At 42.0% G+C, this 14,119-nt stretch overlaps 1 protein-coding gene across 1 annotated transcript in view; it reads left to right on the forward strand.

Annotated features, from left to right (window-relative positions):
- Window positions 1–14,119, forward strand: part of LOC110535064 (calcineurin-binding protein cabin-1) — an 89,269-nt gene that overhangs the window by 70,150 nt on the left and 5,000 nt on the right. Inside the window, exon 8 of the mRNA XM_090190570.1 lies at window positions 13,035–13,305. Coding sequence (XP_090046696.1) covers window positions 13,035–13,305 — 271 coding nt within the window. The remainder of the gene's footprint in view (window positions 1–13,034; window positions 13,306–14,119) is intronic.

Genomic DNA, 14,119 nt, shown 5'->3' on the forward strand with positions numbered 1-14,119 from the left:
AGTGATACATGTATTACATAAAGATGCAGTAGATGATATAGAGCACAGTATATACATATACATATGAGATGAATAATGTAGGGTATGTAAATATTATATTAAGTAGCATTGTTTAAAGTGGCTAGTGATTATATTTTACATCAATTTCCATCAATTCCCATTATTAAAGTGGCTGGAGTTTAGTCAGTGTGTTGGCAGCAGCCATTCAATGTTAGTGGTGGCTGTTTAACAGTTTGATGGCCTTGAGATAGAAGCTGTTTTTCAGTCTCTCGGTCCCTGCTTTGATGCACCTGTACTGACCTCACCTTCTGGATGATAGCGTGGTGAACAGGCAGTGGCTCGGGTGGTTGTTGTCCTTGATGATCTTTATGGCCTTCCTGTGACATCGGGTGGTGTAGGTGTCCTGGAGGGCAGGTAGTTTGCCCCCGGTGATGCGTTGTGCAGACCTCACTACCCTCTGGAGAGCCGGTTGTGGGCGGAGCAGTTGCCGTACCAGGCGGTGATACTGCCCGACAGGATGCTCTCAATTGTGTATCTGTAGAAGTTTGTGAGTGCTTTTGGTGACAAGCCGAATTTCTTCAACCTCCTGAGGTTGAAGAGGCGCTGCTGCGCCTTCTTCACGACGCTGTCTGTGTGGGTGGACCAATTCAGTTTGTCCGTGATGTGTACGCCGAGGAACTTAAAACTTACTACCCTCTCCACTACTGGCCCATCGATGTGGATAGGGGGGTGCTCCCTCTGCTGTTTCCTGAAGTCCACAATCATCTCCTTTGTTTTGTTGACGTTGAGTGTAAGGTTATTTTCCTGACACCACACTCCAAGGGCCCTCACCTCCTCCCTGTAGGCCGTCTCGTCGTTTTTGTTAATCAAGCCGACCACTGTAGTGTCGTCCGCAAACTTGATGATTGAGTTGGAGGCGTGCATGACCACGCAGTCGTGGGTGAACAGGGAGTACAGGAGAGGGCTCAGAACGCACCCTTGTGGGGCCCCAGTGTTGAGGATCAGCGGGGTGGAGATGTTGTTACCTACCCTCACCACCTGGGGGCGGCCCGTCAGGAAGTCCAGTACCCAGTTGCACAGGGCGGGGTCGAGACCCAGGGTCTCGAGCTTGATGACGAGTTTGGAGGGTACTATGGTGTTAAATGCTGAGCTGTAGTTGATGAACAGCATTCTCACATAGGTATTCCTCTTGTCCAGTTGGGTTAGGGCAGTGTGCAATGTGGTTGAGATTGCATCGTCTGTGGACCTATTTGGGCGGTAAGCAAATTGGAGTGGGTCTGGGGTGTCAGGTAGGGTAGAGGTGATATGGTCCTTGACTAGTCTCTCAAAGCACTTCATGATGACGGAAGTGAGTGCTATGGGGCGGTAGTCGTTTAGCTCAGTTACCTTAGCTTTCTTGGGAACAGGGACAATGGTGGCCCTCTTGAAGCATGTGGGAACAACAGACTGGGATACGAGTTGTTCCTACAACTCCCAAGTTGTAGGAACATCCTAAAGTATGATTGATGGAAACAGGATGCACCTAAGCTCAATTTCGAGTCTCATAAGCAAAGGGTCTGATTACTTGTGTAAATAAGGTATTTCTGTTTTTTATTTCAAATAAATTAGCAAAAAAATATAAACTCTTTTCGCTTTGCCGTTATGGTGTGTAGATTGATTAGGGGAAAACATTAATTTAAATTTTTTTTAAAAAGGCTGTAAGGTAACAAAATGTGGAAAATGTCAAGGGGTCTGAATACTTTCCGAATGCACTGTATTCACCAGACATGTCACCCATTTAAGCATACGCATACAACCGTGTGTTCCAGTTCCCACCAATATCCAGCAACTTCACACAGACATTGAAGAGGAGTGGGATAACATTCCACATGCCACAAACAGCCTGATCAACTCTACGCGAAGGAGATATCACGCTGCATGAGGCAAATGGTGGTTTTCTGATTCACGCCCCTACTTTTTATTTAAGGTATCTGTGACCAACAGATTAATATCTGTATTCTCAGTCATGTAAAATCCATAGATCAGGGCCTAATGAATTGATTTAAATTGTCTGATTTCCTTATATGAACTGTAACTCAGTAAAATCCTTGAAATGGATGCATGTTGCATTTAAAAATATATATATATATATAAGAAATCTAAGATTATATCCATCTCAGGGCTACAGCTATGCATTTGGTTTGCTAACTTGCTAGCTAAGTGGCTAGATGTCGAAATTAAAATGGTTACAGCAAAGACATTCAATCCCCTCCTGTATCAAGATAAATTGTTTTTTTGCATCAAAACATATCACCCCTTGTGTGCACATTGGGTAATACTGTTTACCCCGGTATGGTACAGAAACGGTATGACAGTATCACATTTTATTGGTCACATACACATGGTTAGCAGATGTTAATGCGAGTGTAGTGAAATGCTTGTGCATCAAGTTCCGACCGTACAGTAATATCTAACAAATAAAAATACTGCATAGTTTCCTAAGAACGCGAAGCGAGGCGACTATCTCTGTCGGCGCCATCTTGCCTTACTAAGATGAACATCTGGATACCACTCAACCTTAAATATTGCAGTTGTCAATACTGCAATTTCGATGTGAATTTGATGAATTGTGCAGCTCTAATTTCCAGCCATGGATAGATGCCCTGGGGGGATGATACAGTACGCTACTCAATAAATATTGGAACAGCATTGATTCAGTGATTGTTAATCATGACATATTCTGTTCTATCACCTCTTTGCTATCTGGAAACAAACCATTTTTAAAGAGATACTTAATCATTTTGATGCATTTTGTTTATTTCTAGATGTTAACGCATGTATGTTCCTCTCATCTGTTTGCATTGCACATTCCATGCCATTTCACTCTTTTTCCCGAAGCCTGCTGGAACTTATCTTTTGACCACTTTCCATTGTTTTCAAACCACCCGTTTGCATATGTGTCAGTTGAGTTTCAATTACTTTAGCCAAACTTTAGCCAAACCTAATAATGCACTTCTGGGAATGTCTGACTGCTAGTGACTTGCTATATAGGAAAGACGTCTGTGGTAATAACAAAGATGATTTGATGACACAAGGCGACAGTTGTTTGGACCCTTTCACTGTAACCTTGTTTACCACTGTAGCCTAACTGAGGGAGATAACTAGCTGGGGAGTTGTGCTAGTTCTGTTTGCCCTTATTATTTGGGTGCTGTGTTGTTTGATTTTGATGCCTGCAGAGCTACATGGGTGAGCAGCGCAGCAGTGAATGACTGCAGAAGAAGTCAACTAGATCAGAGTATTGAGTTTCCTAATGGACTCACTGACATTCTTCTCCCTTTTCGCACGTGAGACCGTGTGGCCCATTTAACATGCAGTCTCTGTATGTAGTAAGATGAGCAGTGTTCTCAGCCACAGGACTAGCCGGGTAGATCCCAGGGCTTTTGAAGTCTTCTCTGTACCTGTGCATTAAGAATATTCCCTTTTGTCCTCTTCGTCTTCACACATTGCAGAAATGTTTATTGGTTTGCACTGTGTATTTCATTGGTATGCACAGCATTGCTTATTTGCACATGAAAGGCAATGCTACATTCTATGGGGAAAGTTTAACACAAGTTTCTTCTGTCGCCAGATGCAGAAACTCTAGACACAACAGTGATTTTCAATTCATTAAAATGCAAGTTATATCCAACGTGAAACTAGAAAAAAGGCCATTATAATAGCTTTGTGTGAGTGTGATGCTTACCCTAACCTATAATCATCACAGCTGAGCTTTGTGTTCATCTCTCACATTCTTTATAAAATCATCAGTTATTTTGCTGTCTGTGACTGATTTATGCCCCCCCACAGCCCTGCCTCCGCATCCGGCATCTCTCATCCTGTTGTCGTGGTGACTTAAACCACAGTACACTATACTGGAGGGAGAAAACGATGGGTAGGCTACCATAGCTCGCAATTGACAGTTATTTAGCATATTTATACAGATGAGGATTGTGGTCATGACTCATGGCCTTATAAAAGCGTGTGCATTACAAGTCATGATGTAGATCAGATTCTGATGCTGGATCCAAGCAGGAGGGTTTCATAAGTGTGCATGAGGTCCGCTGTAATCAGTTTGTCCCATTTATCACACCACATCCAGGTTACCCATGGGTTTCTTCTCACTTCTCCATGTTTAGACCTGATTGACATTATCGTTTGTAGGTAGCCTCGAGGTTAGAGCGTTGGACTATTACCCCCAAAGGTTGCTAGAGCGAATCCTCGAGCTGACAAGGTAAACATTTGTCGTTCTGCCCCTGAACAAGGCAGTTAACCCTCTGTTCCTAGGTCGTCATTGTAAATAAGAATTTGTTCTTAACTGACTTGCCTTGTTAAATAAAGAAATACATTAAAAAAAGGGCGGGAAGTTACCGTGGTAGCGTGACTAGTCATGTTTGTGCCTGTCACCAACCTTTTCTGAGTCAAATTGCAAGCCAAGATCTACCACTCAGATGTGTTTTAAACACAAGACAATGCAACATTAACCATTTAAAAACAGTACTGTAGCAATGAAGATTGTCCAGTAAGCGATAGACCTAATACATTATCACCGCATATTGGCTTTGCTTGAATTGCCGATGCATTGTTAAATAAATAAATAAAAACAGCAGATATCTTCTGGATTTCTTGACAATTTCTCTCTAGTGATGGTTTTAAACGTTTTGAAATCTCACAGTATCTATTTTTCTGTTGCTTTCTTTTATGCCTTCTAAATTACTGCAGACACTGTGATCTGAACCATCCGATTGGCCAGCGGTAGACCTATAGTGCACTTGATTTGCTCTCTGGGCACGCAGAGTTTGTTCCTTCAGACACTTGAAATGGTTCAAAATGGCAACAGTTTGCTATCCGGCGCATGAATCGGGTGTACCTAATGCCAACAGCTCGAGACGAATAAAAAAATATAGGACACAAGGCATTATGGTTTTTACATAAATGTTTGGCGATCGACTAGTTTGGTGACCACAGGACTAGTAGAAGCGTTGTCTTCTCTTCCCTAGCAGTTGAAACTCAAACATAGAAAAACAACCTAGCTGGTAAACAAAACAGTGTAAATAGCCAAGAAACACAAGGACAAAGTCTCACTTTAGTAGACCTCCGTTTCAAGTAAATTAGACCAACTTTTATGCTTGTGCACTTCTAAAATTGTATCTTTCACTTATTTCTTCACCTGAGTATAGACCCCATCCAGGCAGTGTTGCAGCGCAAGGGGGAAGGGAAAGGGGGATACTGGGCTATATAGGATTCGTAGTTCTTTGACTGTGCGATTAATTCACCAGCTATAAAACAAAACGTCATACTTTTGAGAACAGCTTCTCCATTTATTTTACTATAAATGTGATCATACTTGAATATTTTTATTTACAAATGCTCTAAGTGTGGAGCCCTGACCAACCGCCAACGTGGCTGGTAAAATATTTTACCCGCCAATGCCAAAATCTCCCCACATTTGGCAGGTGGGGGTGTTCATTTTATGTCATTTTTAAAGGTGCTACACAGGATTTATTTTTATTTCTGCATTGTAATTTCATAAAATATCTATCTGCAGTAATAGTGGAATTATATTTCACAGTATTTCTTACCCCCCAGTGTTGTGATTGGCTGTGATATTTGCCTATTGATTTCTGCCGCTGGAGAGTCATCTCTTGTCAAAATGGGAAAGCTGTTCTGACTTTGTGGCGGTATTATCTGGTGGCATTTGCTTGGTCTTTTCCTGGTTGCTAAAATGCTACGCTGTTCGCTCAATTTCAGTTTGTGAGAAAACAAGCACTGAATAATGTAGGGAATCCTTGTACCATCTACATCTCTGTGAAATATATTTTCAATAACCAAGAAATATATTTGAAGCTGATGGACCAAAACCGAAAATAAAGGGTCAAGCGCAAGTCTCCGACATGTTACGGGGAAATAGGATAAGATTTGGTTGGAATGCAACCTAATGCTAGGTGAATTGCTAAATATTTCACAGCAATTTAGATGGTTCAATGATTCCTTACACTATTCAGTGCTTGTTTTCAAATGCTGCTCCGGCCAGAGAAATCAATTGGCGAATATCACAACCCTGGCGGGTAAGTAATACTGTGAAACACAATCATTCCACTATTTTTATTTCATTGATTTAACTAGGCAAGTCAGTTAAGAACAAATGATTATTTACAATGATGGCCTACCCCGGCCAAACCCGGCCAACGCTGGACCAGTTGTGCGCCGCCCTATGGGACTCCCAATCACGGCCAGAGACGATACAGCCTGGATTCAAACCAGGGACTATAGTGACACCTCTTGCACTGAGATGCCACTGCGCCACTCGAGAGCCCGAGTTAACTGCAGATATATTGACATGTTATGAAATTACAGCACCTTTAAAGTACAGAAGTTATTGTACATCTAGGCTCTTTGTTGAGTCTGAGTTCACACCTGGGAAGAGGTTGGCATAAGGCTAAGTAACTCCCCTGCAGGGACCTGGGCGTTACTCGTGTGGGTGGGAGGATCTGCTAGTCGTGTTTTTGAGAGGATTCATCATAATGTCTTGCTGTTTCCCCCATAAATTTACTTTGGACTTATTTGCACAATTTTGTGAGGGGTTATTTTGTGTCCGTCAATTGTTTCACCTGTACCTCTGACCATTGTCTCATTGGTACTCTGCTCAGAGTTACGCCCTCCTTACCAAAAAGTCCGGTCACATCTCAAACACTTCAGTGCCACCTGCTGCATTCACAGACTAAGTCAAGGAAAATATGGAGCTTCGGCTCTCAAAGAAACAATGACAGCCTTGAACTTATTTAGAGGCAATTTCATTAAAATGTGATAATAATAAAAAGATGATCAGAACAGGAGATGACCTACACAGAACTGATAAGCTGCTTTCAAACCCCATCTCAGTAATTGCAGAAGGGACCATCCATAGTCTGAATCTGACTTTGAGACCAGTCTGGCTGTAAGCAGTCTTCATATGATACACAACGAATGGTGGATATGAACTAGGCTACACGGAGTCTGCTGCAGTGCTCTCAGGTACTTTTTCTCAGAGCAAAGGGTCTTTATTGTGTTCCAATATTTTTATGTATAATTCCTGATATAAGAAGCTTCACAGCTAGCGGTGGAAACCTGTAGGAGCTGCTGCTGTTGGTCTGTGTTGAGCTGTGCTGTGTGGTGGGTATATTGCAGTTGGAGTTTGGGGGGTTGGTTGGTTTGTTTGTTGAAGCCTGTGTGAATCCCCCAGGGAGCCTCGTTATTAATGACTCAGAGCAGGATTTGACTAGAAATCCCTGAGGTGGGATCCTGAGAAGAAAATACCATTGTGGTGAGCTATGTTATCAGTAGATCAGCTGACTTATCCAGACTAACCTTCTGTTGTTTTGTGGCAACCTTGTAGCCAGGGTCTGAGTTTTACTGAGTTCTGGGCTTTTAGGAAAGTTGAATGCTCATTTACTGCATTTCTAAACAATTTAAAATCTAGAAAGTGCTATTTGGAAAACAGGAGAAAAAGCAATAAGTACTGCAGCTATTATCACATTGGTTGCTTCATTCACCACAGTTGATCAACAAACACAGCCTGTTAGCTCTACAATTATCTGATACACATTAACTCTGCACTGGTATTAAAAACTATAATTTAATAAGTACAGAGGGATCTGTTGCAGAAAATGTATTTTATTAACAAAAGGTAAACACAAGTTTGCTTTACAAAACTTTTTGTTGTTGAAGTTTTACAGCTAATTTCCTGCAATTCTACACATTTTGCCATGACTTATGCCATGTTAATATGATATCTGAGTGAGAGTGACTAACAAAATCAATGGGGGCCCCCTTGAGGTCAGGGCCTTAAATAAAGGTGAAATAAAATAAATAAAAGGGCCCCTGACCCCTCTCATTGAAGCCACGGCAGTTCAAGGTCGACCGCGGTACTGCATAGTCTTGTTAACACTAGCCTATCTACGTCCTCGACTTGAGTTCTGGAACGGCTGCTTTGATGTGTCGGCACGAAGTGACGATAATGAAGAGACTGTGTCCTCAGACTTCAAGACTGAATGAATCAGGATCTATTGTTTTACGTAGGACTGCTCCAGCCCTTCCGCTTCAAGCCAGCACACAGTAGCTAGCAGTAAACACACAGTAGCTAGCAGTAAACACACAGTAGCTAGCACAAACCTTCGGAGTTTGGGCATCGTTTGCTGCTAACATGAATAGAGCACACAAATCACCACACACATTTTCAAAACATAACAACCTGTCTATACTAAAACGAGTGACATTAGACAACTGCATCCTGTTAAACATTACGATCTTGCGGCTAGCAAGTAGCAACTAAAGAAAAATAAAAGTAGCAGCTAATGTTACCTAGCATTGTTCAGCCCATAGAAAGCCAGCCAGCTAATTACCAACTAGCTTGCTATCAACTCAAAATCATCTAGCTAATCAAATGTATGTGTTAATTTATAACCAACTACTTATAGGCTGAACATTTCCTTACCCCACTTAAGTTATTCATTTTCCTTTTCAGAATGTCCTCTGTTTACATAGTAGGGCAATGATGTGAACTGGGGCGGCAGGTAGCCTAGTGGTTAGACTAGTAATCGAAAGGTTGTAAGATCGAATCCCCGAGCTGATAAGGTAAAAATCTGTCGTTCTTCCCAGAACAAGGCAGTTAACCCACTGTTCCTAGGCCGTCATTGTAAATAAGAATTTGTTCTTAACTGACTTGTCTACTTAAATGAAGGTAAATTGAACTGTATGTTCAATTCTGATAAATTTCCTCCCTTCCCCCTCATTTTTGGCAATGCATGAACATGAAGTACCCTAAACATTAATAGATCATAGTCTGGCCCCAAAATATCAGACTACAGCAAGTATGAACAACAAAACCAAAAGGGATATGAATTATCTTTCATCAAGTCAACCTAAAATGTATATCTAATGAAACATTTACTAATGTAAAGATAAAGAAAAGAGAGCATGTACAAAATGTACTTTTATTTTACAGGATGATATATAATGCGTGAAGAAAATAGGGAATGACTGTGAAGGTGTAAACTCAGTGAAGGTGTCTCATCCCTCTGTACCCTGGTGTAGTGTAACAATTCTTGTTCAGCCTGGATCCCACTGCAGGCTTGCCTATGAAGCGAAGCAGGGTATCTCCTGGTTGGTCCTTGGATGGGAGACCAGATGCTGCAGGGAAGTGCTGTTGGAGGGCCAGTAGGAGGCACTCTTTCCTCTGGTCAAAAAATATTTATCCCAGGGTGGTGATTGGGGACATTTCCCTGTGTAAGGTGTTGTCTTTTGGATGGGACGTTAAATGGGTGTCCTGTCTCTGGTGACTACAGATCCCATGGCACTTATCGTAAGAGTTGGGGTGTCCGACCTAAATTCCCAATCTGGCCCTCATACCACCATGGCCACCTAATCATCCCCAGCTTCCAATTGGCTCATTCATCCCCCTGCTGTAAATGAGAATGTTCTCAGTCAATTTACCTGGTAAAATAAGATCAGCCATTTTTTTCTAATCTCCTGTAAATAGTGAAAGGACATTTAGATGTCTATGGGACAGTTGACAAACCATAACATTGTAAAACATTCAGTGGGCTATGAGGTTTTCCAACCTGAGACCCTATGGAGGATGAATGATGAATGTAAGACTAAAAGGGGGGAACAACTGCAATTGGACAATAGAACAAATAAGGCTGAGCTTGCTTTATGCAATTTCCATCGTCTAGTAGTTTGCACCTGTAATTAGTTATTCACACAGTATACATGAGTATTGACCATTTTAAAAGGTTCTATGAAAATCTATATAAATCAGAATTAAACAACCGTTTGACTGATCCTACAGCCGCCTTAGACTCAACAACCCTGAAGAAATTATCAGCTGACAAAAAAGAATAACGGAAATCACCCAAAGACAAATATTAGACACTGTTAAAAGATTTGCGTGGGAAAAAAGCCCCAGGAATTGGACGGCTTTCCTATAGAATTCTATTTAATATTTTGGGACAAAGTAGTGCCTCTATTTACACAAATGACAGCACACATGTCACTCAGTTCAGTGCTTCCTAGTTCCATGTATCAAACAGTTATTTCAGTTATAATAAAACCAGGAACATCTGGAGAGTCCCCTGCTGCTTACAGACCCAGTTTAATAAATTGTCACAATGAAAAGCTGATAAGCAATACAATGGCAAAAGTCTTACCAGACCTCCAAGATGGCGTAGCAGTGGGATGTCTGTTTTGATTGTCTTCTGCATACTCACCTGCAACCTGCCTCTTCTACATTTGCACACACTACATAGATGTTTCTATTTTTCTTTTCTTTTGTGTTTTTGACTGTACGTTTGTTTTTGTGTAACTCTGTTGTTTTTGTCGCACCACGTTGCTTTATATTGGCCAAGTGGCAGTTGTAAATGAGAACTTGTTCTCAACTGGCCAACCTGGTTAAATAAAGGATAAATAAAAAAACCTGATACATATAGTTCAAAAAGTGTATTTTAAAAATTTACCCAAACGAATACAAGAACATGTTTCAGCTTAATACAATACGCTAAGAAACGAGATATACAGTGCCTTGCGAAAGTATTCGGCCCCCTTGAACTTTGCGTCCTTTTGCCACATTTCAGGCTTCAAACATAAAGATATAAAACTGTATTTTTTTGTGAAGAATCAACAACAAGTGGGACACAATCATGAAGTGGAACGACATTTATTGGATATTTCAAACTTTTTTAACAAATCAAAAACTGAAAAATTGGGCGTGCAAAATTATTCAGCCCCCTTAAGTTAATAATTTGAAGGGCCACCTTTTGCTGCGATTACAGCTGTAAGTCGCTTGGGGTATGTCTCTATCAGTTTTGCACATCGAGAGACTGACATTTTTTCCCATTCCTCCTTGCAAAACAACTCGAGCTCAGTGAGGTTGGATGGAGAGCATTTGTGAACAGCAGTTTTCAGTTCTTTCCACAGATTCTCGATTGGATTCAGGTCTGGACTTTGACTTGGCCATTCTAACACCTGGATATGTTTATTTTTGAACCATTCCATTGTAGATTTTGCTTTATGTTTTGGATCATTGTCTTGTTGGAAGACAAATCTCCGTCCCAGTCTCAGGTCTTTTGCAGACTCCATCAGGTTTTCTTCCAGAATGGTCCTGTATTTGGCTCCATCCATCTTCCCATCAATTTTAACCATCTTCCCTGTCCCTGCTGAAGAAAAGCAGGCCCAAACCATGATGCTGCCACCACCATGTTTGACAGTGGGGATGGTGTGTTCAGCTGTGTTGCTTTTACGCCAAACATAACGTTTTGCATTGTTGCCAAAAAGTTCAATTTTGGTTTCATCTGACGAGAGCACCTTCTTCCACATGTTTGGTATGTCTCCCAGGTGGCTTGTGGCAAACTTTAAACAACACTTTTTATGGATATCTTTAAGAAATGGCTTTCTTCTTGCCATTCTTCCATAAAGGCCAGATTTGTGCAATATACGACTGATTGTTGTCCTATGGACAGAGTCTTCCACCTCAGCTGTAGATCTCTGCAGTTCATCCAGAGTGATCATGGGCCTCTTGGCTGCATCTCTGATCAGTCTTCTCCTTGTATGAGCTGAAAGTTTAGAGGGACGGCCAGGTCTTGGTAGATTTGCAGTGGTCTGATACTCCTTCCATTTCAATATTATCGCTTGCACAGTGCTCCTTGGGATGTTTAAAGCTTGGGAAATCTTTTTGTATCCAAATCCGGCTTTAAACTTCTTCACAACAGTATCTCGGACCTGCCTGGTGTGTTCCTTGTTCTTCATGATGCTCTCTGCGCTTTTAACGGACCTCTGAGACTATCACAGTGCAGGTGCATTTATACTGAGACTTGATTACACACAGGTGGATTGTATTTATCATCATTAGTCATTTAGGTCAACATTGGATCATTCAGAGATCCCCACTGAACTTCTGGAGAGAGTTTGCTGCACTGAAAGTAAAGGGGCTGAATAATTTTGCATGCCCAATTTTTCAGTTTTTGATTTAAAAAAGTTTGAAATATCCAATAAATGTCGTTCCACTTCATGATTGTGTCCCACTTGTTGTTGATTCTTCACAAAAAAATACAGTTTTATATCTTTATGTTTGAAGCCTGAAATGTGGCAAAAGGTCGCAAAGTTCAAGGGGGCCGAATACTTTCGCAAGGCACTGTACTTCTGTATATTTTTATCAGTGCCCTGCCTCTAATTCCTCCTTCCCAGTTATCCAATGTCTCCCTCCTATTCGGGTACTTTTAAAAGAAGAGGTGGTATTCAGTCCAATACTCTCCTATTTCAGAGGGGAAACTGAACAGAATCTGTATTCATACCGTTTGCCATTGGCTGTGTTCTTCCTGGTTGCCATGACAGCAGTTGTTTGTGCAGCTCTTGTGTTTGATTGGTCCTCAAAACATGCCAGAAGAAACCGACCATTTACACTGAGCTGCACTGGGGACAGAACGCAATCATGGTTACTTTAAGACACCTTGGAGCCGGTATGAGATATGGGTCGGAAAATATACTTCAGTGCAGGGATGGGATATGCCACTGCCAAATGCCAAATGTTACCTTTATCTACATTGATGCCTCGAAGGTACAATTTGGAGTAAAGTGGCATATCCCATCCCTGCATTGAGGTACGTTTTCAGACCCATATCTCGCACCGGCTCCACTGTGTCTTAAAGTAACCATGATTGTGTTCAGACCCGGTAGGGTCGGTGTCTTCTGGCAACACAGAGAAGTAAGACCTCCACAGGACACTGCTCTAGCATAAAGCCAGCGTAATAGTATCATCTAACTGTGTAAACAGTGAGATGGTATCAGCTATGATGACTCAACCGATTTCTACGGTGGTTCTATGTCTGGGACATTTTTCCCTCCAGGGAAGCAGATATGCAGTTCTCAGTGTTCTATCTGCGCTCTATCTACAGTATCTGTACAGAGGAAAGAAGATTCTACTGCAGATGGGCACTCAAGGTCAGGCACTCCTCCTTATTACCACACTCTGTCTTTATCTTTCTCAGTCTGCCGGTGATGCCCCGACAACACCCAAGTACACTAAGGATAACCGCGACATCTTCTTCCCTGCCTCTCTGCCAACCCCGGTCTTGCTCAGCCACACTGCCTGCCACCCTCTGTCCATCCAGATCCAGGACAGCCAAGCCAAACTCCAGTACGAGCCCCTGGGCAAGGTGCCCAGACCTCCAGCCAGCGGCTCCCACGAGCAGCCCCAGCACAGGAGAGCCCCCCTGCCCATCCACCCTGCTTCAACTATGGCCTTCAACCCCCAAACAGGTCGGTTTCATCCCTCCTCATCTCAGTACAGTTCACAATGCACAGCAGTGAAACTGCCTGTTCTGTTTGAAAACAGACTCTAAAGCAGTTTAAAGTATGCTGCTACAAAGAGGACATGGTCATCAAACATTTTAATTACAATTGCGTAGTTCCTCTTTGGAGAATATAGTGTAATGTGAAATGATTTGTAACACCCGCAGTAATTTAGCTGCAAACAGGTTGTGTTCTCTGTGCTGTAGCTGCAGTTTGACTCCCTGCGTGGTACCTGCTGCTCTAGGGGAGAAGGATAAATTACTGTCAAAGCTGCTCTCTCGCTATAATTATATAGACAGCCAGCAGGGGGCACACTCGCCCACTCAGAGCTGTGTTATGTAACTACTGTACACTATGAACTGGTTGAATGGTTTCTGTTTTAGTAAGTCACTTATGTCTCCCTGGTAATAGAACATCTGTTGACACTTACAGATGGAAGTGTATAAAATAATGATCTGTCTGTAACTTGGAACACTGTTCTCCTGATGATGCATTGTTTCTGTATGACACAACTGTGTCAAGCCTCTTTAGTTTACAATCCTGATTGTTGAGTACATGAAATCTTTAAGGATTCAAGGAGGACATCATCCACACACACACGCGCACACACATACATGAGGTTAAGGAGATCAGTGCTCAGCATCGGGCAGCTTGGCACTGCAATCTACCAATGGTTTCCCAGGCAACCTGAATGAAGAGGTTGGGTAGAGAGGGAGTGGGATTATTGTATTTGCTGTCAGTGCTGCTAGCGCTATTGTACGTTGCTACATGGGGATGTTAT

This window comes from Oncorhynchus mykiss, chromosome 11 (assembly GCF_057628025.1).
Source record: "Oncorhynchus mykiss isolate SJ-2025 chromosome 11, ASM5762802v1, whole genome shotgun sequence".
Classification (NCBI taxonomy): domain Eukaryota; kingdom Metazoa; phylum Chordata; class Actinopteri; order Salmoniformes; family Salmonidae; genus Oncorhynchus; species Oncorhynchus mykiss.